The 22590-nt window shown below is 44.3% G+C and overlaps 2 protein-coding genes across 6 annotated transcripts in view; both read right to left on the bottom strand.

The window, feature by feature from the left end:
• Positions 1-468: 468 nt before the first annotated feature.
• Positions 469-8389, bottom strand: LOC120957346 (uncharacterized). 3 transcript variants are annotated; one of them, XM_040379509.2, is made up of 4 exons: positions 7288-8389; positions 3206-3322; positions 2225-3117; positions 469-882 (listed from the first exon to the last, which is right to left on the bottom strand). In XM_040379509.2, the coding sequence occupies exons 1-4, from the start codon at positions 7435-7437 to the stop codon at positions 660-662; spliced, it is 1383 nt and encodes a 460-aa protein (XP_040235443.1). In that variant the 5' UTR covers positions 7438-8389; the 3' UTR covers positions 469-659. The 3 variants fall into 3 exon arrangements, with proteins under 3 accessions (XP_040235443.1, XP_040235453.1, XP_040235462.1); XM_040379519.2 differs by having other exon boundaries at positions 469-879; XM_040379528.2 differs by lacking the exon at positions 7288-8389 and adding an exon at positions 6983-7131.
• Positions 8390-11497: 3108 nt separating this feature from the next.
• Positions 11498-22590, bottom strand: part of LOC120948424 (all trans-polyprenyl-diphosphate synthase PDSS1-like) — a 56568-nt gene continuing 45475 nt past the window's right edge. For all 3 annotated transcript variants that reach the window (XM_049605369.1, XM_040364739.2, XM_040364749.2), the window contains exons 7-9: positions 17769-17900; positions 16120-16314; positions 11498-16054 (exon numbers count right to left, since the gene is read on the bottom strand). In XM_049605369.1, the coding sequence (XP_049461326.1) occupies positions 15833-16054; positions 16120-16314; positions 17769-17900 (549 nt within the window). In that variant the 3' untranslated portion in view covers positions 11498-15832. The remainder of the gene's footprint in view (positions 16055-16119; positions 16315-17768; positions 17901-22590) is intronic.

Genomic DNA, 22590 nt, shown 5'->3' with positions numbered 1-22590 from the left:
GAACTCTCGTGTGCGTGTGTGGTTGATTTTTCTTCCTGCTTCTCTCGATTTTTGTTTTGCCTTAGCTAAAGCACACGGGAAACGATCTAGCATTACGCCATGCTTGTTTGCACCTTCCTGAAGCCTACTCCAAACTTTTCACAGTAGTTTTGCAGGTAATCTGATGCGGTTGGCATACTTGCTGGACTCACTGGTGACACGTATTGCCACGTGACAAGAAGTTACCAGTAGTTCAGAAAGTGTGACGGACGGCATCAGAGTCCCTGGAAACCCCCCCTGTAAAGATAAGCATGTCGAATACCTCCTGAGATGTGTTTGTCCGTGTGTTTTGTCTATACTGACGTCATTTGCCTGCAACGAGTTGCGGATGAGAATTAAGAGTTTTTAGAAATTGAATCTCACTGCTTGATGTTACTTTAGATAGTACACCTTCATTTTGATTTTGCTGGACGGCATAGAAACGATTTCTTAGATGTTGCCATTCTCTTAAACGCAACTCACTGCAAACAGATAACTCAGTTTAGTATCCCATTTGAAAAAAGTGTAATCTGAGTGTCTGCTGTTATTGCTGCTGCTGCGAATGTATGTGAGTGTAGGTGTATGTGTGTGTGTAAGAGCTCCCATTGTCGTGTGATAAGTCGTGTGGTACAGGTTCTGCTTTAGCGACGAGATTTGTAAAGCAGATTGTCCAGGTTGAGCTTGTTCTTGTTCGGTAGCGGTGCACCGTGGCCCGGCCGGCCCCAGAAGCTGCTCCACGTCTCGAAGTGCTGCCGGCTCGTCTCGAACTCCATTGCCCGCACCGTCTCCACTTTGCGCTGCTTCTGGCTCATCTGATTGCACAGGTCGGTCAGGTAGCCGTCGTCCGTGCGTCGGGCCAGACTGCTGCAAGGGACGAGTTGCAGTAGTTGTTGTTGTTGTTTGGTTTTGTGTTTTGTGTTTTGCAGAGGACGACATTGGAAAACAGAGATGGTTGGGTTTGAGGAGTGCCATCGAAGTTTGGATAAGGAGTTAACACAAAATCAAAAAAATTAAAACGGTGAGGAGGGGAAGACGTATTTCGAGTTTTTCAGAACTAAAAACAAACACATACACACACAACTTGCAAATGGGTTCTAGTCTAAAACGGACCGTCCCTTCGTAGCAAGTACTGACTATCTCGCTGCATGGTACTGAATACAGGATTTCCCAGGATTACAGGAGGATCATGTACTTGTTGATTCCAATAATTTGTTGGGTTCATCCCACGATTTTTTGCTGCGTTCGATTTATTTTTGGATCATTTACACGATTTATTGGAATCGTCCTAGTACGACAAATGATACAAATGATCCAAACATACTGGGAAACGCCCAATATATCGTAGGAACGATCTAAAAATACATGGGACGCATCTATAAACAATTCGGGAAACAACCAAACAATCATGGTAAACCCTGTGAGCGAAATAAGCCTGAACAGGTAGTCCCTGAGATACGCGAGATCTGACACATCAATTGTTAGATGCATAGTAAATTTCCTTTTGGTAGAATTTGAACAATCATTTACAAATAAATTGTAATCTTCAGTTAGAACCATCAACGGCGGATTGATACGAGCAGACGTCTGAAGCGGTCACGCGAATGAAGGCATTTCTGTAGTGTCGAGCGAGAAGTTTTGTGATGCTTAATGCTTAACCAGAGAGGGATTGAGAAGTCGCACTAAATATCTCGAGGCCCCACGCGGCCGCTTAGTTTGCTTAAGCTTAATCCGTCCCTGAAAATCATATCAAGTAATTAAGATTTTGGCTGAAAACCACGAAATTTAACTAATGCGTAAATTCCAGCTACGTGGTTTCTTATCGGTCCGTATTCTTAGTGTATCTGGGGGCAACCTGTATAGAGTGGCATATCCGCGTAGGACGTTACGACAAGTGCAATGTATATATAAAAAAAAACACACAGATCACCTAATAGAAAGTGCGGAGAGATTCTTTTTGGAGATCTTGAGGAGATGCATTGAGGATATTAGGGAGATATTCTTGCGACATTTTGAAGATCTTTTAGCAATACTTTGGAGATCTTTTGGAGAGCTTTTGGAGGTATTTTGAAGCTCGTTAAAAATCTGTGGGATTTTTCTTCAAGGAACTCTCAATGAGATGAGGGGTTCAGGGACAGTAAAACAGAAATGGGATGTGGGAGGGCAAAAGAACTAATTGGTACAGAAGACGTCTACTGCCGGCTATTACCCGTTTGCGGTGTACTTATCGATCTTGGTGACGTCGGTCGTCCCGAGGCTAATGGGACGTGGTTGGGAGCGCCGTTTGGCGAGTAGGGGCACGAGCTCGACACCGCCCGTTATCATACAGTTGCGCGTCGGCGGTACCCGCCCGCCATTGCGCCGCCCACCCCCGTTCCCTGCCTGTTGCGACTGCTGCTGTTGCTGCTGCTGTTGCTGCTGCTGCTGACTTTGATTGCAGAGCCTCGGTACACGCCGATCCGCAGCTGGCTGCTGTGGCTGCGGGGCCGTTGCCGGCGGTGACTGGTGGTACTTGATCGCGTCCCGGGCCGCCCCGGCACTGCCGCCGCCGACGCCACCGGTCGGCGGTCCCTGCTCCAGCGTGTTGCTGATGCACTGGCAGACGCACCGTGAGCAGCAGTTGGAGAAGCGCTTCAGGAAGCGGTTCTCCTCCTCCAGCTGGCGCTGCATCCGGCTCACCAGCTCCAGGTCGAGATCCTGCAGCGTCTCCTTGTTTGTCCAGCCCATCGACTTCATGAAGTTGTGGCCGACGTTCTTGGGCGGACGCCACGGTTTCCCGCCCGGGCCCGGTTTCCCCCACGGGCCGCCACCGTTCGGGCGACCGCCCGCCGGCACCGGGCCCTCCTCCGCCTTGCGCGCCCGGTTCTCCTTCTCCGCCACGATCCGGTCCAGCTCCGCCCGGTACGTTTGCTTCTGCGCCGGCGACGTCTTGTACCGCAGCTCGTTGTCCACGTGGTACCGGTTCGCGTCGTTAAAGCTGATGATCGGATCGTCGGTCAGGCCGGTCACGATCTGGCCCGAGGCGCTGCGGATCGGTGCACCGCCACCGCCCGCCCCGACACCACCCCGCGAGCGTCCCATCGGTACCGGATTGCGCAGATCCTGAGCCGGGGGAAGAGGGGAAGGTGAAATGTGTCCGCCAGTTTTCGGTTGGTTTTCGATGCCGCTCTCTTCGGCGGCTAGTACTTACGTTCTTCGTCTCCGGGTACAGGCCCTGCAGCTGTATGTTGCGCATGCGTATCGTATCGTTCGGTGCGCCGCCGCCCTTCCGGCCCCAGGGTGAGTAGCGCTCCATCACTTCCCGGTACTGGAAGAGGGGAAACTTTGTCGATGAATATTTAGTACCACCGGGCTTCCGATTCTGACCCCTCGCGCGCTCTACTAGCGCTTCTACTGCGCAAAAAAGTAACACGGCACGTAACTTAAAACTGTGGACGAGCCTTACGTTGCGGTTTAATGGTGGTTAATATAGTGTGCGCAGCAGCTGTGGGAGTGTGTATTTGGAGAGAATGGAATGGCGGTTGTTGTTGTTTTTTTTTCGGCAAAGACTCTTAAGACGACTTCAATTAAAAGCCAGTTCACAGTTCAAGGACGAGCTTTCCACGTGGGGAAGCGTTCCATGTGCCGCGGAACATAAACTTTGACTGTGTCAACTTAGGTGGAACTTTAAGCAACCAAGGGGAAGTTTTTCGGGGAAAGACGTTTTCAGAAGTCCTTGAATGTTTCGATCCAGCAAGTCAGCAGTGAGAAGCGACAGGTACCAATGGAGTGGAGGTATTAATATTTTGCCGTTTTTTTTTGCGGAAGACGGAGGCCCTCTGCAACAAAAGTAAGTTGATAAGCGCCTAATGACATGCAATAAAAGTATTTATGATAGTTTAGTATAAAAATATGATTTAGGTAAATATTATCTCCAAGTTGGTGCCAGCGGTGGATCTGAAGAGACATTTATATACTAATATCTACGAATACTTTTCCACATACAGCGCGGAACTCGGTGGAAATGGCTTATGATTAATGTCAAAACACCGCTGCCCGGGGTTGCAGCGAATACTGTTACGAAATAGCGGTAGGGCATGGCTTTTGCTGGTACAACTGCCAGCAAACAGGCAAGGGCGCCGCAGTAACCTATCCTGGCAGAAGTAATAATGCGTTTTATTATTCTTCCCCCCTTTTTTTGTTTGTTGGTATGTGTTGCCACGGGGAAATGACAACTGTCACGCCAAGAATGTCAGTCATCCAATATCATAATTCAAACGTTTCCGACCGCAGCCCCAGTTTTGGGGAATAATTTGTTTGTTTACTCGCTAACCTGATTTCGGCTGGTTCGGGCTGCCGTAGCCCCTTTGGCCTAGCCACGAAATCAGGCCACCAGCTAGATGTTTGGCAAGGTCATTACACGGAGCTTTTATCGGTGGGAAGGGAAAGGGATATAAATTGATTATCGAACTACGGCAAATGTAATGGGCCAATGGGCATCATCAAACATTGATACGAATTAATGCTACATTCGTAATCCCAATGTTATGAATGAATGATGTTTACATTAAGATAAATTGCAAGTTTTCTGAATAATATGACAGTCAGTTTTTTTTATCGTAGTTGAGTTCTATACACTGCGCGCAATTCCCACCTTGCAAGCACATTACTTACTTTGCAGAGTTTTCCAAGTCATTTTCGAACGTTAAACATTGTTTTTCACCGCGTGCAGAACGTTGTTCCACATCGGTCCGTCATTTCTTTTCCATCATATTAGTTTTTGATTTCTTCTGCTTGATTTTCAACATTTTAATGGGCTGTTGCCATCGATTTTTTCACTGCGGTTTGAGGCCGAATCGCATCACCCGTTGACAGGTGAAGTGTAGAAAATCATGCTGAAGAAATTAAAAATTATGATAATGAAAATGAAATATCAGGGTGATGAGGACTTACTTCTTGCACGCAGTGAAAAACAATGTTTACATTCGAAAGTGACTTGGAACCCCCTGTATAGTACTTTGTCAATTAAACAAACTATTGGAGATTGATCTAAGAGTATAAAATGTCAGAAAATTAACAAAATGCTTGAAATTTTGTAGATGAAACAGTTTGATACATGCAAATAAGTCTGGAAAAAGTATAAAATCATCGTTACAAGCAAGATATGTCAAGAATATTTACTGGATTTTTGACAGACATATTACAGTGATCAAGCGGTCAGCGTGCGGCTCAGCTCTAAAACCCGCAAAAGAATCATTTGATTACCCCTTTTGGTTGTTTTTTTTAGAAAAATTGATAAAAATAGATAGCTTAGACATGCTAAAATCCCTAACAGGGTTTTGCAAGGCATGTTCGAATGTTCATATCGTTATTTATCGCGCGCGATGTTTTTCAACAGCTGTCAAATGTTGTATTTGCATCACGATAATTTATCAGTTCTTCCACATAATTTTCAACACGCTACAAGCTGTGGATTGTGTTTCACAGTTCTTTGTGATGTGTTGAAAATCATGTTGAAGAACTGAAAAATCATGCTGTTGACAACTATTGAAAAATATCGGGGACGCGTTGAATAATGATGTACAAGTGATGGAAAGTAATTCGGAAAAACCCTGTATTTGTGAACATTCGGAACAGATCGATTATCACTCGCTGTCATTTATGTTTTTAATAAATAGTCATAAATTAGTGATTCTATGAACTGATTGGTATGCTTGACATGTATTTTAATTCCTAGAATGTTCATAACGTGTTTCAAATATATGTTTGACATGCTTAAAAAATAAAAAAAAAAAGTTTGTCTTAAAGTTTGTCCAACTGTTGCTAGTTTTATTTCGCAGGATTTTTTTATTCAGGAGGAACGGTCCAAAAATCCCGTATTGCTATTTCGCAGGAATATATTGTGAGAAATATTCCAGAGTAATTGAAGAACATATGCTGAAGTAATTTGCTTCATCGGTGTAAAGTAGGTTCCGGTAACAATCTGAACTAAAATGGACCGCTCTCGTGGTACAGTCGTCAACTTGTACGACTTAACAACCTGCCCGTCATGGGATCAAGCCCTGAATGGACCGTATCCCCATACGTAGGACTGGCTATCCTGATATGGGTAAATCAATACAGGGTTTGCCAAGTCCGATTCGAATGTGCACATTATTATTCACCACCTGATACGATGATTTTCAACGGCTGTCATACATTGCATTTGCATCACAATAAAGTTACAGTTTTTACACATGATTAAAAACACATCACAAATAACTGTCAAATGCAATCCAGCTTGTGATGTGTTGAAAATCATGTGGAAGAACTGATACATGATTTTGATGCAAATACAACATTTGCAAGCAGCTGAAAAACATCTCGCGAGCAATGAAAAATGTGGTTGACATTCTAAACTAACTCGGAAAACCCTGTAAGTGATCGAAAGCCAAGCCGCGACTAAGTGGTACAGGCGCAGACCTTGACCGACAACGGTTGTTGTGCCAAAGAAGAAGAAGAAGAAGAAGAAGAAGAAGAAGAAGAAGAAGAAGAAGAAGTAAAACCAAACTTAATCGATAAGATAAATTCACAATGATTGCAAAACAAAACATGTTGGTGCTATTGTTATTGCACGCAGTGTATGTCCTCCAAAAGGGGTTTTTTCTTGGGAGATAAAGCACAAAAAGTGTGTGTGTGCGTGCGCGCGCGCGCGTGTGTGTGTGTGTGTGTGTGTGTGTGTGTGTGTGTGTGTGTGTGTGTGTGTGTGTGTGTGTGTGTGTGTGTGTGTGTGTGTGTGTGTGTGTGTGTGTGTGTATGTGTGTGTGTGTGTGTGTGTGTGTGTGTGTGTGTGTGTGTGTGTGTGTGTGTTAAAAAGCACTACAATACAGCTTCTGGCGCATTGCCGCAAACGATTGAAAGAAGCAAAACTGATGAAAATTTCGCTTTGATTTTTTCCCCGGGTTTTTAGTTTGCTGTTTTGTGGCTGTATCTGTGGTTGAACACGTACGTCGGACCGGCGGGTTTTTGGTTGCTTGCTGTCTTTGCTGCTGGTTTTGATAGCGCACTGTCACACTCACGCACGAGCCGCGAAAAGCGAAGCGAACGGATCCGGGCTCAAACAATCAGCGCCTTGTAAATTCCTCCTTCAGCTTCGCCTCACTGTTCAACTGTTGTGGCCGAGGGTGGGATTTTCTCCTTACAGTCTTGCACTTGTGGCTCGCGCTGCGCCAAAATGTAGGCAACGGCCAATGCGTCGCACATCAACCGCGCACTGCGTTTTGTCGCCTGCCACCCCCAATAAGCCGTCCTTACGTGGGATTGCTCCTTCGCACGGGATCGCCGCTCGATCAGCTTCCGGTTTTTCCAGTCCCGCAGGCTCTCATCGGCGATGCGCTTCCGCTCGCGCCGCTTCAGCTCGTCGCACCAGAAGACGGGATGGTCGGTGGGGTTCCGCGAGCCCATGCAGCGGTGTCAAAGCGCTCACGTCGCCCGATCTCACTGTGCCCTTTGGTGTGTGTGTGTGTGTGTGTGTGGAGCGCGCGCACTTGGGGTCGACTAGCTGACCGGCAATCCACCGCACATGGCGCGTGTGGGAGTGTGTTTTTGTTCACTTTTACGTTTAATTTTCCCGCCCCGTGCACTGTCAAGCGAGCGTCACAGGCACACTGACCCAGTTGCAGCGCGGCACCAAAGTGATGCAGTGGGAAAACTTCAAACTGACACTCACACTGACGCTTTTCCCACGAACTTTCGCAAGGACTCCACAGCCGTTCGTCTATCCCCCCGGGGGACGAGCTTTGACGGTACCGATCGCACCCAGCGTCGGTGGAAAACTGGTCGCCCAGCCGGTCGCACCGTGAAACGGTAGCGCCAGCCCGCATTCAATGTAGCTGCATTCGTATCCTAGCTGTCTATGTGTGTGTGTGTGTGGGTGTGTTTGTGTGCGGCACTGTAACGTAATGCGAGATTTGTGTGTCTCTTTCCGCTTACAGCCTTGCCCTCCCACCCATCAGTGCGATTTGCATAATTTCAGTGCGGAAGGGGATTGGGGATAAGTTAGAGAGAAAAAAAATTGAAGCAAAACAAAGGAAGGCACCTTTACCATTGGAAAACATAAAACAAACCCACGTGGTACACACTGCCACACACACACACACACACACAAACCCCCCCCCCCCCTCCACCCGGTAGAGTAGGAGATTTTTGCAAACAAACCTCCACTCCTGCGGGTTTCCACCGTTAAGCTCCATTAAACACGCTGAAGCGCAATCTTCGATCCAACATCGGGGCGAGCTTTGCCCTGTTTGTTATAAAGCCCTAGCGCTTTTCCCCTGTCCCCTCCCCTCCCCTCCTTCTTCTTTCCCCCTTGAAAAGCGTCTATGATTATAAATGTCGAGGCTGCTGCTGGCGGTTAGCTCAAAACTCTGCTCGGATTGTGCCGTTTCGCAAATGGTTCGCTAGGAGATAACAACACGCAAAACGATGTCCTAGGACGAACGTTTAAGGGCACGAACCGTTTAAGGGGATGAGGGGGGGGGGAGGGAGGGGGTAAAATGTTGCGCGCCACCAATGCCATGCTCCCACCTTCCCGGGGTTGAGGCGAAAGGGTAGAAGGGTTAGGAAAACTGTTTAGTTTCCGAGGTTGAAGTGTATCTTTGGGGCTGAGTTGTTTGGTTTTAAGCAGCTCGGCCCTTCCTTCGCCGCTGTTACAATATAAAACAAAACAAGGAGAGGAAAAAAAACAACAATTCCTTTGTTAGAGAAAGGCCACCTCCTTTCGGGCAAGAATGCGAAGAAGGACTGTTTCAAGGATTTCTCGTTCCCGAGTGACATGCAACGTGACAATCCAACGTGACTGGGGGTAGAGGGATTTGTACGCATTTTTTCTTTCTCTCCTCTTTCTCTCTCTCTCTCTCTTTCTCTCTCTCACTTTCTCTCTCTCTCTATCTCTCTCTCTCTCTCTCTCTTTCTTTTGTAGTTTGTTCCACAGTCAGCAATTGCTTCATTTTTATCGTGTAATGTGTGCAAGGTGTGTGTTTATTCAAGCGCCATCTAGCGGCTTGTTTAGTGGCTTAGTAATTATTAGTATGTTTAGGTCAATCATCGCTATCCACAATGAGCTGACATTCCTACACACATGTACTTCCGGGCATGGTTTGTCGACCAGCAAAATCAGTTACTCGATCGGAAAGGATGCTGTATCGGTTCCAGATCCCAACTGAGTTCAAGTCTCGTTCAGCATCCGGAACAGGTCTAGGCACAGTTCCAGGAATGGATTAAATCGGTGGCTATTTCAGATCCGGTATGAGTTCAGCATCACTTCCAGGTCCGGTATGGGTTCATGACCAGTTCCAGAAACGGTATGGGTTCATGATTAGTTCTAGGATCGGTATGAGCACATGATAGGTTCCAGAACCGATATAGGTTCATGGCCAGTTCCAAGATCCGTAAGGGTTCACAACCAGTTCCAGGACCAATACAGGTCCATGATCAGTTCAAGGGCCGGTATGAGTTCGTAATCGGTGCTAGGTCCGGCAAGGGTTCAACATCGATTCCAGGACCGGTTTAGGTTCAGTGTCAGATCCAGGACTAGCATAATGTCATAATCAGTACCTGGACCGGTATAGGAACATAGTCGATTCCAGGACTGGTACGGGTTCAAGATTAGTTCCAGGACCGGTTTGGCTTCATGATCAGTTCCAGGGCCGGTATCGGGTCATAACAGGTTCCAGAACTGGTATACGTTCATAACCAAGGTCGACGATCAATATAGGTTCATTATCAGTTCCAAGACCGGTATGAGTTCGTAATCGGTTCTAGGTTCGGTAAGGGTTTAGGATCGATCCTTGGACCGGTATAGGTGCAGTTTCAGATCCAGGACCGGCATGAGATCATGATTAGTACTAAGACCGGTATAGGTTCATGATCGATTCCAGAACCGGTATGAGATCATTATCGATTCCTGGACCGGTATTGGTTCAGTATCGTTTCTAGGACTAATATGGGTTCATGATCAGTTCCAGGACGACTATGGGTTCAAGATCAGTTCAAGGACCGGTATAAATTCGCAATCGGTTCTAGGTTCGATAAAGCTTCAGTATTAGTTCCTGGACTGGTATAGGTTCAGTATCAGGTTTAAAACCGTTATGAAGTCATGATTTTTTCCAGGACTGGTACGGATTTATGATCAGTTCCAGTACCGGTATGGGTTCATGACCAGTTCCAGGGTCAATATAGGTTCATGATCAGTTCCAGGACCAATATGGGTTCAGCATCAGTTCCAGGACCAATCTGGGTTCAGGGTTAGTTCCAGGACCGGTATAGGTTCATAATTGGTTCCAGGACCGTTGTGGCTGCATGATTTGTTCCAGAACCGGTAGGGGTTCGTGAACGGTTCGAGGACCGGTATAGTTTCGTGAACGGCTCCTGGACCGGTATGGGTTCATAATCGGTTCCTGGATCAGGATAGGTTTAGTACCAGGTTCAGAACAGGCAAAAATCCATTATCAGTTTCTGAACCAGTATGGGTAATGTATCGGTTTCAGGACCGGTAAGGGGTTGGGTTTGGTTTTAGATATCCTAAGGCTTCGTCATCAGATCCTCATGTATGTTAATTATAGTAATAATTAATAATATTACTTTTATTTATTTAATTATTTAGTCGATGGACTGGTTATACCATTGTATATTGCTTGTAAAACGTTTACATTTTTAACCACACGCAAGATTAAAAAGGGATGACTGGATCACACTATCACGGGTCACAGCACAATGAGACAAAAGTTCTGCCGCCAAAATTCCACGTTCAAAGACGTCTGTGGAGACGTTATCAACAGGATTCTTTCTTTCACCCGAATGTACAATTAATATGATAAACACAAGCGTTTTTTAAGCAACGTTAGATTATTGTAGCTAAAAATTCAGTCGCTTGGTTCGGGGATCGGTGAAAGAATGGCTAAAGATCGTAACCTTTGCCACGTTCGGGAATTTTCGTGTTATCGGGACTGCTCGGCCCGATCGTTATCAGAACCACTCTACTTCGATAGTGTCCTCTATCGGGATTGACGGAAAACACCACTGTGCCATCGAATTGACCGTTAATATTTATTTTAATATTTTACAGACGTCCGTTACAGTGAGATGAGCAGTAGAGCGTTTTTAAACATAAAGTGTCGCGTAGCTGACGTGTCATATTAGCGACCAGTCGTAGCAATCGGTTGCACCCTGCCTGCAACATGCCTAAGCTGTATCTGTAGAGTCTCGAAATCAGCTAAGCATCAAGTAATGTCAAAAAATAGTGAAAAAAAAAACAAACAAATCGGTTTACACCATATGACTGACTTTGTGGTTTATTCACTTGCGCCTGTCTCGTGCGCAGCTTCACCTTCACACTGGTTTTCTTACCCCCCTTCCTTTGACCCATACACGTGTCAGTGTGTAGCATATGCATGTATATTTATTGTATATATATATATTTATAATATGTACGGAAAATGAGCTCCACAAAATAAAAAACAGGGAATACAATTTCTGTTTTATTCCATTTATTTTTATCCTATACACGCACACGCAAGCTAACATTTCAATTGCATATTTTTATCCTTCTCCCGTTTTTGCTTTTGCTGTTGCTTTGTTATTTTGTTACAAATTTTGCTTTGTTTGAGTGTGTAGCCACCTCTGTGCGGCACACTGGAGTCGCTAGGCATTCGTTTCAGTGTGTGTATTTGTGTACATGTTTGCTAGCGCTGATTAAGCCTAAGTCCAACCAACAAGTCGTACAGGCAGATGATTAACAGTTTGTTTTTCTAACACCCTTTGCACCGTGCGATTAATAATTGTTTCATATACGTAACCGTTCCTTCTGTCAATGTTTGTTTTTGTTTGTTTTGATTTATTTTTGAATTATATGCACACAATTTCCCTATTATTCACATCATAGGGGGAAAAAACAAAGAAGGGCGCGTTTTATAGGTGTGTTTGCTAATATATGTCTTTTTAATTGATATTTTTCTCTTTCCTAACAGCTTCCTTTATTTTATTTTCCATAAGCAACAACCCTCTTTACGACACGTGCTCAACAAAGACACATACACTAAAAAAAAAAACAAAATTTAAAAAAAAAAGTTAATCGAGAGTACCACATACCCCCCTCTTTCATCAGTGTATTGCTATCGAAAACAGAGTAAATCAAACACGCACGCACTTCCTTTAATTGGCCATTTCCAGTAAACTTTGAACATTGTGTGTATGAGGGTGATCGTTATCAAATCTGTACTTGAGTTATAAATTCTTTACTGATTCGACGAGAAGGTGGAAACAAAATGTACTAAGGGAGCTGTGACCACGGTGAACAACTTCACTAACTATCGGCCTGCCATTGCAACAGAAGGGAGCAAACCTGAACCGAGAATACAAAAAGCGAAAAATAATAATAAACCCACGAAAGGATTCGTCACAAAGGTAATGCAATGGACCCGATTGTTAGACTGTGGCATTAAAAGAAGGGGGACGTATTAAATATTAGATACTATGTACAATTGAGGTTCCCGAAATCTTGTTCGTCGGCAAATGAGTTGGCCGATTCCTCGTGCTCTCTGCCGGTGATCGTTGTGAAGGTATTTCCAGTGGTTCTCATAGTTGTGGGACACTTCTTTGACTCTTTCCTATTGGAAATGAATTGCACGTGTTGGAAATTGGACTCTATGGCACACCTTTCCATCAGCCTTCGTGGAATTTCCTGTTGGATTTGTCCCACAAGGGTGCTAGAGAGTGCAATTCCCATCCAATGGAATTGCTATTACATTAACTTCATTTCACGTAAGAAAGAGTTAATAAAGTGTCCCACAGCTATGAGAACTCCTGGAAAATCCTGTAACATATGTGTGCTTTCTCTCTATTTCTCTCTCTCTCTCTCTATCCCTCTCTCTCTCTCTCTCTATCTCTCTATTTCTCTCTCTCTATCCCTCTCTCTCTCTCTATCTCTCTCTCTCTCTTTCCCTCTCTCTCTCTGTATACTCGCTTTTCACTCCTTACATTTGTGCAACTGGGGACAAACAAACAAGGGATACACAATTACAAAAAAAAACATACACACACCAAAAGCACACGAAAACGCACGGAAGCATAATTATAAAGTAATTGAGCAGACGTTACACACCGTTAATGGGCATGCAGAAGGGCGTTCGAATCATGCAATGGAACAGTTCAATCGATTTAGGGGCCAGCGATCGTGCAAAAGTGCGGCTCTTTACCGTTCCTTATAGTGTTTTATAGCACTTTCACACTTTTTTTTACCTCTTGGTTAATCTATTGGGCCCGTCACGTGGAACTTTTCAAACATTTTTGTGAAATTTCACATCTTTTTTTTCGCTGGGTTAGGCAATGCGTCAACCGAACGCGGGGGTTATTTTGAAGGTTGGCTGTGGAGCTTCAAAATTGTCCGTGATAACAACCCAAACACACATTTTAGATTTTTTTTTTTGCTAATTTATCATGTTTGAGTGACTCCACGGCTGCGAAATATGCAACAGAACAGTACGCGTGCAAAATTCCCGTTTTCGGGTAGCCACATTCCATTACAATTTCTACAGCTTTTCATTAGCATTAGCTTGTGTTTCGTGTCTCTAGAAAGTAAACATTACATTGTTTGATGAAAATAGTTACAAGTAATAGACTATATTTATTGTTTTAACCCTTTACAAAATCAGCATTATTAGGCTCTCGAGGTCCGGGATGCGGCCCGCTAGCCGTGGAGTTTGACGTCCCCTGCCCGAACCGAATTGAACTAACTATTCCATTTGCATGATTCGAAGCCCTGTAAATCAGTTTGACGCTACAGATTTCCTACTTTCCCTCGTACCATTGCTTTATCGTACACATCTTGCCTCGCTGCTCGTCTTTTCACTCTCGCTGTTCTGTTTTTTTATATGTTTCTTTTACATTTCTCCCTCTCCCGCTCTCTCTCTCTCTCCCTCTCTCTCTCTCTCTCTCTCCCTCTCTCTATCTCTCTCTTTTTTATTATGCATTACTCTAGCTGTTGTCCGAATCAGCGGTACTTATTTTCGACCGTTTGCGGTTTTGTGATCTAATTACTAAGCTGCCACCATCACCCGGTCTCGGCTACCATCAAAACGGTAACTAAGCGTTCGTTTTTTTTGTTTTGTTTTGTTGTGTGTTCTTTTGTCCCGTTCGTACGATAACAGCATTCGTTTGTTTGTTCCGTTTGCCGTCTCGATTGGGGCGTTTGGATTGTATTGTATGTTGCGTTTCGGGGTAGATTTGTGCTAACATTTGACCGCCTGTTCAATTGTTTACAAATCGTGTTGCCATATTTTTTGTTTTGTTTCTTCTTCTACCTAGATGGGCCGGCAGGGAAGTAGCCTATGTACAGGACGCATCTGGCATGAGCAAACGTGCGGTTTGCCGGTTCCAAAGCTGCAGCTCTTTGTATGTATGTGGTGTATAATTAGATGAAACGGGGACACGGTTAATGTGCTGTGCAGTTGAGGAAAAATTGGGAAACGCTCTACCGCAAACTCTCCTTCGCATGTACGCATGACACATTGGGTTTGGGTTTTGGGTAGTTGGATAAATAAATATACTGGTCGTGTCGGGGTGGTGGGCTAAAAATTATTTGGTAATGCTAAAGCAGGCTGCCAGTAGTAGAGAGATAGAGCGTCAGAGACAGTGAGAAAAAGAGAGCGAGCGAGAGAGAGAGAGAGAGAGATAGAGAGAGAGAGAGAGAGAGAAATATGTTTGAACATGTTTGTGTTTTAATTTGCCCTTTCTATTTGTCGCAACAAATATCAAAAAACGGTAGAACATTTACAGTAAATTATTTACGATCAGTTTTCTGCCCCAACAGGCGCAAATTTCTGAATACAAAACATAAATGGCTATCCTTTGCCCAAAAAAACCTCCACTAAATTAAGCGTACACGCTCTCATACTCAGGCCAAACATGTATCACCATTCTATTGCGTTTGCGTTGCATTCGCGAATTGCCGTTTTGCCTTCTTTTTAAATTAGCAGCCACACAAAACCCTACAACACACAAACACACGTCGGAAAAACAAAACAGTGATTAGTCAGAAATGCACACAAACCCGTGTGTCCAGTAGTTTTACCCCATCACCACCGTAGGAAGAGTACGAGAAAGGAAGGAAGGGTTCCTTGTTTGATAAGAGATGCCGTTGCGATGCGTGCAGGCACTCGATCGACCCTTAACACTACGCTACGCATATGATTAGTCCATCTAAACGTCTAAACCGTGTCTGCTGCGTTAAGGCCGAGCGTTTGCTGTTGCTGTTTGAATGGAAAATTTCACCGCCCGTCCTGATGGTTGGCTGGTATATTGCTGCTGCTGTGTGTTTTCGACAATTTTTGCTATATACTTTGCTGGTGGTCTCATTGCATTCATTTTTCTACGATTCCTGAGGCTTTTCTGCTGTGTTATGTGAGTGTGTGTGTATATGATATTGCTTACATTAGCATTTCCACCGTTACCCGCGTTACCGCTTGTGTTGTGCGAAAACGCACTGCACTTTATCTTCTTACACTTTGCTAGCGGCACTGTCGACGGTTCAGGCGTCCCAAGATACCCGTTAGAAACCTTTTTTTTTGCAGGTCGCGTGTGCATATCTATATATATATATATATGTAAGCAATGCGGAAGGAAGGCTCATCGGCGGTCTTGTTTCTGTTGTTGTTGAGTTGTTGTTTTTTCTTCTTTTCTTTGTCGTCGACATCGATTTGGAAATTGGTTCGAGAGGTTTCGCTCCCTTTCTCTCTCTCTCTCTCTCTCTCTCTCTCTCTCTCTCTCTCTCTCTGCGTATCTTTACGGGATCCGTGCTCTGCGTTTACTTCATCCGGTTGAGCACAAAGTCGCCGACCACGATCAGACCCTTCTGGTAGGGCGATTCGCTGATCTGAGACGCGAGCCGGAGCGCCTCGATGCAGTGCTTGCGGGCGAGGAAGCGCGTCTGCTCCAGGCCTTGCGATTGGTGCACCAGCTCGTACGCCCGCTCGACATCGCCGGGTTCGCGGAAGCGGCGCAGAATCATCGGGTTCAGCTCGGGGAACTGCAATGGAATCGGTGTTGGGTTTTAGTTTGGAACGCAGGTTGTGCATTGCAATGCGCTCATACCTTCTCGCAGGCGAACAGTACCGGTGCGGTGGCCAGGCCGAGCTTCAGGTCGGCCGCCGCCGGTTTGCCCATCGCTTCCGAGCTCGACACAAAGTCGAGCAGATCGTCCACGAACTGGAAGGCGAGCCCAAGGTTGCGCCCGTACTGGAAGCTTAGCTCGGCCATCTGCTCGTCCGCACCGGACAGCACAGCAACCTGCGAAAGGGACAGAAAAGGGGAAGCGGTGAGTAGTTGATGTCACTAGGATGTAAATGTGGCGGTGTGTGGCACGTGCCTGGATGTAGTAACACTATTCAGCTCATCTAAATAATGTTAAACACTCATGGTCTCTACAATACTTCAAGATTGAGTTTCTGCTTTGCAAATAAAGGAGACAAATGAAATAATCCTGACAAAGAATACAGAGCAAACTCAAGCCTTCAAGGCGGCACTCGAAGTCCAAAACGTTCGTAACACTTGACTTGACACTTGAGACGCCCAGACATGACATAATATGTAATAATGCGAAGCAAATTAAGTTGTTCCTTAGCTGGAAGAGCCCTGACTTAGTGACTTCAGTGTCAGATGTCACAAATCTTCTTGGACAAAGACTTATTAATTACGAGTTTTGGTAATACTAACACTCTAAGGACTCCGAACATTATAAGATGTTTGCACTATATGAAATCCTAACTCAAATTTTGGAAAGGAGTATGTTCTGAGAGTCAAACTGGAGAAATTGGTCTTTAATACTTGTCTGATAAAATGTCTAATACAAGTCCTCTGTATCGAAAGACCGAAAAGAGAATTTGGGATCCGAAGTACAATTATGGAACTTCTAATTACTATCGGCAACCTTGGTTGAAATGAAGAATTGATTGATTTTTGACTATAATTGATTTTCATAAAAGATAGAGGACATTGCACTACCAAAAGAATAGAGTTGGGTTTCATGATTCTTTCGTTGAGATCCATTCATATGAATCAACAGCGATGAGGGAATCGAATCTCGAATCGAATCTCCAAGAATTCATAAAACTCTAAGATTCATAAGCCTCCAAGGATTCGTTAATCTCGAGAGATTTTGGTATCCTTCAAGATACATAACTCTTCAGCGATTCATGTATCTCTGGAGATATTTGAATTTGATATTTTGAAAATATTGAATTTGCACGATCCCATTGTACTCGCACGAATTAACATCATGCCCGTCGTGAGCTCAAGTCTGCACCGCCTGGAAGCATGGACCGTTTCCCCGTAGCAAAACAAACTATTCGACTTCGTGGTACTTGTCAAGAAGTCTCGAAATGGCTTTATAAGCTGGCATGCCAAGGTTGTAACGCCAAGAAGAAGAATAATAATAAGAAGCTCAAGCTCGTTTAATCTTTGGAGAGTCCACTTCAGACTTCAGACTCACTGAATTATTCACTCAGATTCATGAATCTTAATCAGATTCACCCAACACTACAACTCAAGTCTGAATATGGACCTCTGGACCTATGGAGTGCAAACTATGGACCTAAATTTTGTTGATCGAAGGCTCCTGCAGACTACATCGTTACCAATTATCAATATTTTTTACACTGCAATGCATTTTACCACCACCTTTGAACCATGCTGGGATAAAATCCCAACTCGGCGGCTAGCAACCATCATTCGAGTACACCTACCGCCTTTAAGCTGTTGGCTATTAACGATGCCGTCTTCCTGTACGTCTTGGTGAAGTAGTGCGCGAAACGCTCGTTTTCCGTTTCCTTTGAGCCCAGCTGCATAAACTCGCCCTGGACCAAATCTGTTAGAACCTGTTGGAGCAAAATAGAGATAATAAATGCATGCATGAATAAATAGTACGAAGCTCATGGACGGGGCAAAGGATTTGGAACATTCATATAAAAAGTGAACGAAGATGGCGATGATATGAGAAGATTTAAGGGATGAATATGGAGTAAACTGTGCTTCAATTCAATGGCAGCTTCTCAACAGAGCTATGAAATTGAAAATAAAATCTTCGCTTTCGGAGCGATTCATCAACGCTGCAGAAGTACGCCACAAGGAAGCATTGTCGGAGCTCAGGCCTCAGATATCGGAAGCAGCTATTTAGAAATGACATCGTCCACTCGCTTCCAAACTGTCAAGAACTTGCCAAAGATTTGAAGAGTGCAAATTTTTAATAATCAATGGCTCTATTCTCGAACATATAAAGTAATGCGCAACTAGTTGAATCTTTGGGCCAAGGCCATTATTTTGTTCTGAATTTATAGCAACAGAGTCTGGTTCCAATAATCTACCTTTAAAAATTATTAATGCCTATTCCTATAAAAACAAACCTATCGATTTTGGTATTGGTGTGAATAACATCAAGTTACTCTTGAGTAGCTCATAAAGACAACAACAAAATTGTAAGTCGTATTTAACTTTTTTGTTCATATGACAGGTCGCTCCGGGTATTGGAACGCATCTAGCTAGCCTATAAAGCATCATACTGTTGAGTTCAGGTTTTTTGGACGCCCTCGGGGCACTAATGGGTTGATGGACTGGTTCAGCCCATCAAGCCGTCCACAGTATGTGCTAATTTCTGCACAAAACTGAAACGACCCTCACAATATACCCGCAAGCGTGTGCATATACACACACACACACTATACCTTGTACGCTTCTTCGGGCATCTAATGAATTCTAATAGAGTTCCGAAGAAGCTAGTAAAAGGAGCATCGAGTGTGATGGTACCTAAGGAGAAGAAAATAACATGACAACAAAAGCAAAACGAAACAACAGAGAAAAAAATTACGTGAGATGTACACAGATTTGGCCTATGATTCATCCCCCACCAATACAACAACAGCCCGGAGTGGACTTTTTACTTTCATTACGACAAACAACACACATCGAATGTCCAACAGAAACACCACCCAGGATGACAGATGGCCACATACTAAATGTTGTCATGTGCAATGTTTCAGCCTTGTTGATTTTGGCTACCTTTTTACGCTTCGTTGTTTGTGGGGGAAAAAACATCGCAACAAAGTAATGTCTTCTTCGCTTCCTACTAAATGAAACGATTTGCTTTTGGTAGACGCCCAACCCAACAAAAGAGCGCTTTGTTTTGGAAAGAGTGAGAGAGATAGGGAGAGAAAGATAGCCGAGAGCGGTATGCACCATCTAGTCATATTCAATTTTTGTAGTACATCCGGTTCGAAGGACTTTTTTTTGGTTCCTTGAAAACTCAATGTCACAATTACCGGTTCCTATAATGAATGTTCCCGTCTAGTAGGCAACATACTGAAATCAAATTATCCTTTCAAATAGGTTCGTCGCCACAACCATCTGCTCTTGACACTTACCCACCTCTATTATGCTATAATTGGATAACATTTATACCACATTTTGTACACACGCCACACACGCCAGTCGTACTTGAGCACCCGAATCGTCCAATAATTCGGCGCGCTAATGTGTGTCTATTGTTTATGTGTGCTGCAGCAATAAAAAAAGGCAAAACTACCACATGACCGTGAGAACTAAACCAATCTCACAACATCTGTTTTGCATGAGTGTTTGTGTGTGTGTGTGTGAGCAATCACATCTTGAATTAACGCAAACACCGAATGCAATACGAATTCGATGATGAGATTGTGATTTTCCCAATTGGTTTCGGCGCTGCGTGACAAGTCCGTGCTATAGGATTCGAGTGCAAACAGACACAATCAATCCGTTTCACCAACCAACGCACTTTGTGCACACTAGCATCTCGCGCCCAGAGAGTAGAGCCCCACAAACCCCAGGTCTATCCCCCCCCCCCCCCCCAACCAACCGTGGCAGGAAGGTCTGGGCCACGAACGAGCGCAGCAAACACTGTGTTTGCCGTACTAATTAGCAAATTGAACCGCTTCCACCGAGCAACACACAGTGCGTTTGGGGTAGAAACTACTGCGACAACAATGTAGCTGGCACGGCACCACTCGCTCGTGCCAACCGTGATCCCCCGTGAGCGATATTGAGTAATCGGTCGTTCGTGTTTAAAAAATCCGCGCACCAAACGCTTGCAGCAGCGGAGAGACGACACGAGACCCGGGGGGGCCCGGTCATGATAAATCAACACGGGCATACAACGGCGACCATCATCCCTTCCCTTATGCTGTCCTTCCTGTCCAACTGAAATAAAAGGCGGCTTTCCCTTTTTCGGCCCCCGGATGAGTGTTTCGAGAAGGAAAAGACAAACACAAACTCAAAAGCGATGCAAGCGAATTGGAAAATTGGCACAAATTTACACGTCACAATCGCGCACGCACAGCCGCATGCATGCAAGCAAGCAGTGCAGCGTTTGCGTTCGGATGTTGCTTTTCTTCTTTTTTTTCTCATCCGACACACACATATATTCACACGAGCTACTAGTAGCAGCATCATCTAGCGCCAAGGTCGCCGCGCGCGATCACTTTTAACACACAGGCATAGAAAAGACCGTTATGTTACAACAGCGCGAGAGCAGTCCGGGAAGGCCGGAAGAGAAGGCTGCGAATGTGCTGTGAGTTTAGCCAAGGGCCGGATGGGTACCCATATGTAGGTCAATGATTTTGTTGGTGTGTGTGTGTGTGTGTGGGTTTTTTCGTTTTACATCATTATCTTTTTTGCTTTTCATTCTCCGTCACGGATTTTCTGCAGCAAAACGGCGGGTGGCAATACCGGCGTGTGGGGGTAGGGTGGAAAATTGCAGCACCACCGGCTGTGCCTGGTGCTTTTGATGGTCGCCACTAATCGTGATTGTTGATGATTGGAAAATTAAATAGATTGGTGCAGCACCAGCACCGCCAGCAAGCCAAGCTGCCCCACACCGAAACCGAAAACCTATCGACCGTAACGCACCGCAGGAAGTGGAGAAGTTGTAGTGAAGGAGGAAAAGGTCTAAACTACGTCTATTGGCCTCTTTTATAGTTTAAGCCAGAAAGCCTGAAATTTCAGCCCGGCAGTGGAACAATGTTGGGGTCATGCGGATTGTTACGGTACGCCATATAGAATTTCAGCAATTATGTACAAACAAAGATGCATGTTAAAAAAAATTATTCTGTTTGAAATGAATTTAAGTACTTATATTTACCTTAAAAAAGTCGATCGAAACAATTTCTAACCTTTCCTGGCGCAATATTTATGCTTCAGCAAAAACAATTAAATCCTTCATGAGCTAACCTGATCGCGCTCGCTACGATTCGGCGTTTGTTTACATATGTTTCTGTCCTGAAATACAGGGTTAGCCTGTCAAATAAACAACTTTTGTCTTTTCAATTACCCGGCTACCACTTGATCTCACGTCAGTTGATGTAAGCTACCCTGCTCAATTTAATAGCACAATTGTCATCTTCGATTGCACCACTGTCCGTTATGGCAAGGTTTGTTTTGTTAAGCAAATTGTTGCAAAAACAAAACGGATTCAAACACATTTCTATCATTCAAACAAGATGCAGTGCAAGCCGTACATTCCAGGTAAAACATATTAATTTTGTTATTAAAACTGCAAGAACCACACCAAACTGTGGCGACTCTGACAGTTGTGCATTCGAAGATGACAATTGTTTAATTAAATTAAACAGTGTAGCTTACACCAACTGACGTGAGATCAAGTAGCAGACAGCAGAGTCTATTCAAAACGACGATTGTTATAAAACAAGTGGAAAGTTGTTTATTGAACTGGAAAAACCCTGTAATCTAGGCTGAAATAGTGAGGCTAGTTTTGCCAGTGGTTTTGTATGGAGTGTTCAGCCATGATTTCAGCCGCCCAACTGTCAAACTTCATACAAAAGAGCAGGATGATATCGTAAAAGCCCCCATTTGCGGAAAAAAACAAAGAAGCATTCTAAATTGCATTATTTTTTCCGGTTTGCAATAGATTTTAAAACTTTGGAGTATGGAAGCAAAGAGTTTAGATCCTTTCTTGACAACATATTTTTACTTCAGCATAAAAAATCAAACCTTTCATTCAGCTCATCTGATTGACCGCCTGCGATCGAATCGGCGTTTGTTTACTTTTTATGTGTGTGCGGTTTTGTATGGAGTGTTGAGCGGATGTCAGCCGCCATCTGTCAAACTCAATATAAAAAAGTGGCATCGTGAAATCCCTTCATTAGTGTGATTTTATTTTGGTTCCGTTTTTTCGTTCGCTCTTTACTCTTCGGCGTTGGTGTTTTTTTTTGTTTTCTGGTGCACACGAGCACAAAAAAAATATATACAGGGTTTCCAGCAAGTCATTTTGCGATGTGTGCTGTCCCAATGCAGGGTTTAGCAAGTCATTTTCACTAGACACATCGCAAAATGACTTGGCAAACCCTGCAAAATATGCAGCACACGACGCAAAGAGGGAGAGCGATAAAAAGAATACGATCAAAAGCGGTGGTTAATAAATACCAGCAGACCAACAAAAACAAAAACAAAAAAAAAGCTTTTCCAATTACTACACTCCGAAGTGTTCTGCTCCATTCCTTTCGGTTTCGCAACCGTCGCACT

This window comes from Anopheles coluzzii, chromosome X (genome assembly GCF_943734685.1).
Source record: "Anopheles coluzzii chromosome X, AcolN3, whole genome shotgun sequence".
NCBI classification, from domain to species: Eukaryota; Metazoa; Arthropoda; class Insecta; order Diptera; family Culicidae; genus Anopheles; species Anopheles coluzzii.
This window is presented reverse-complemented; position numbering and strand designations above follow the sequence as displayed.

Bases quoted from the DNA above. Each gene is read 5' to 3' on its own strand.
- LOC120957346 (XM_040379509.2), bottom strand. From the start codon at position 7,437: ATGGGCTCGCGGAACCCCACCGACCATCCCGTCTTCTGGTGCGACGAG. The intron at 3,323-7,287 runs GTAAGGACGGCT...CCCCTCTTCCAG, and splicing joins GTGCGAAGGAGCAATCCCAC to TACCGGGAAGTGATGGAGCG. The intron at 883-2,224 runs GTAATAGCCGGC...CGTCCCTTGCAG, and splicing joins GATAAGTACACCGCAAACGG to CAGTCTGGCCCGACGCACGG.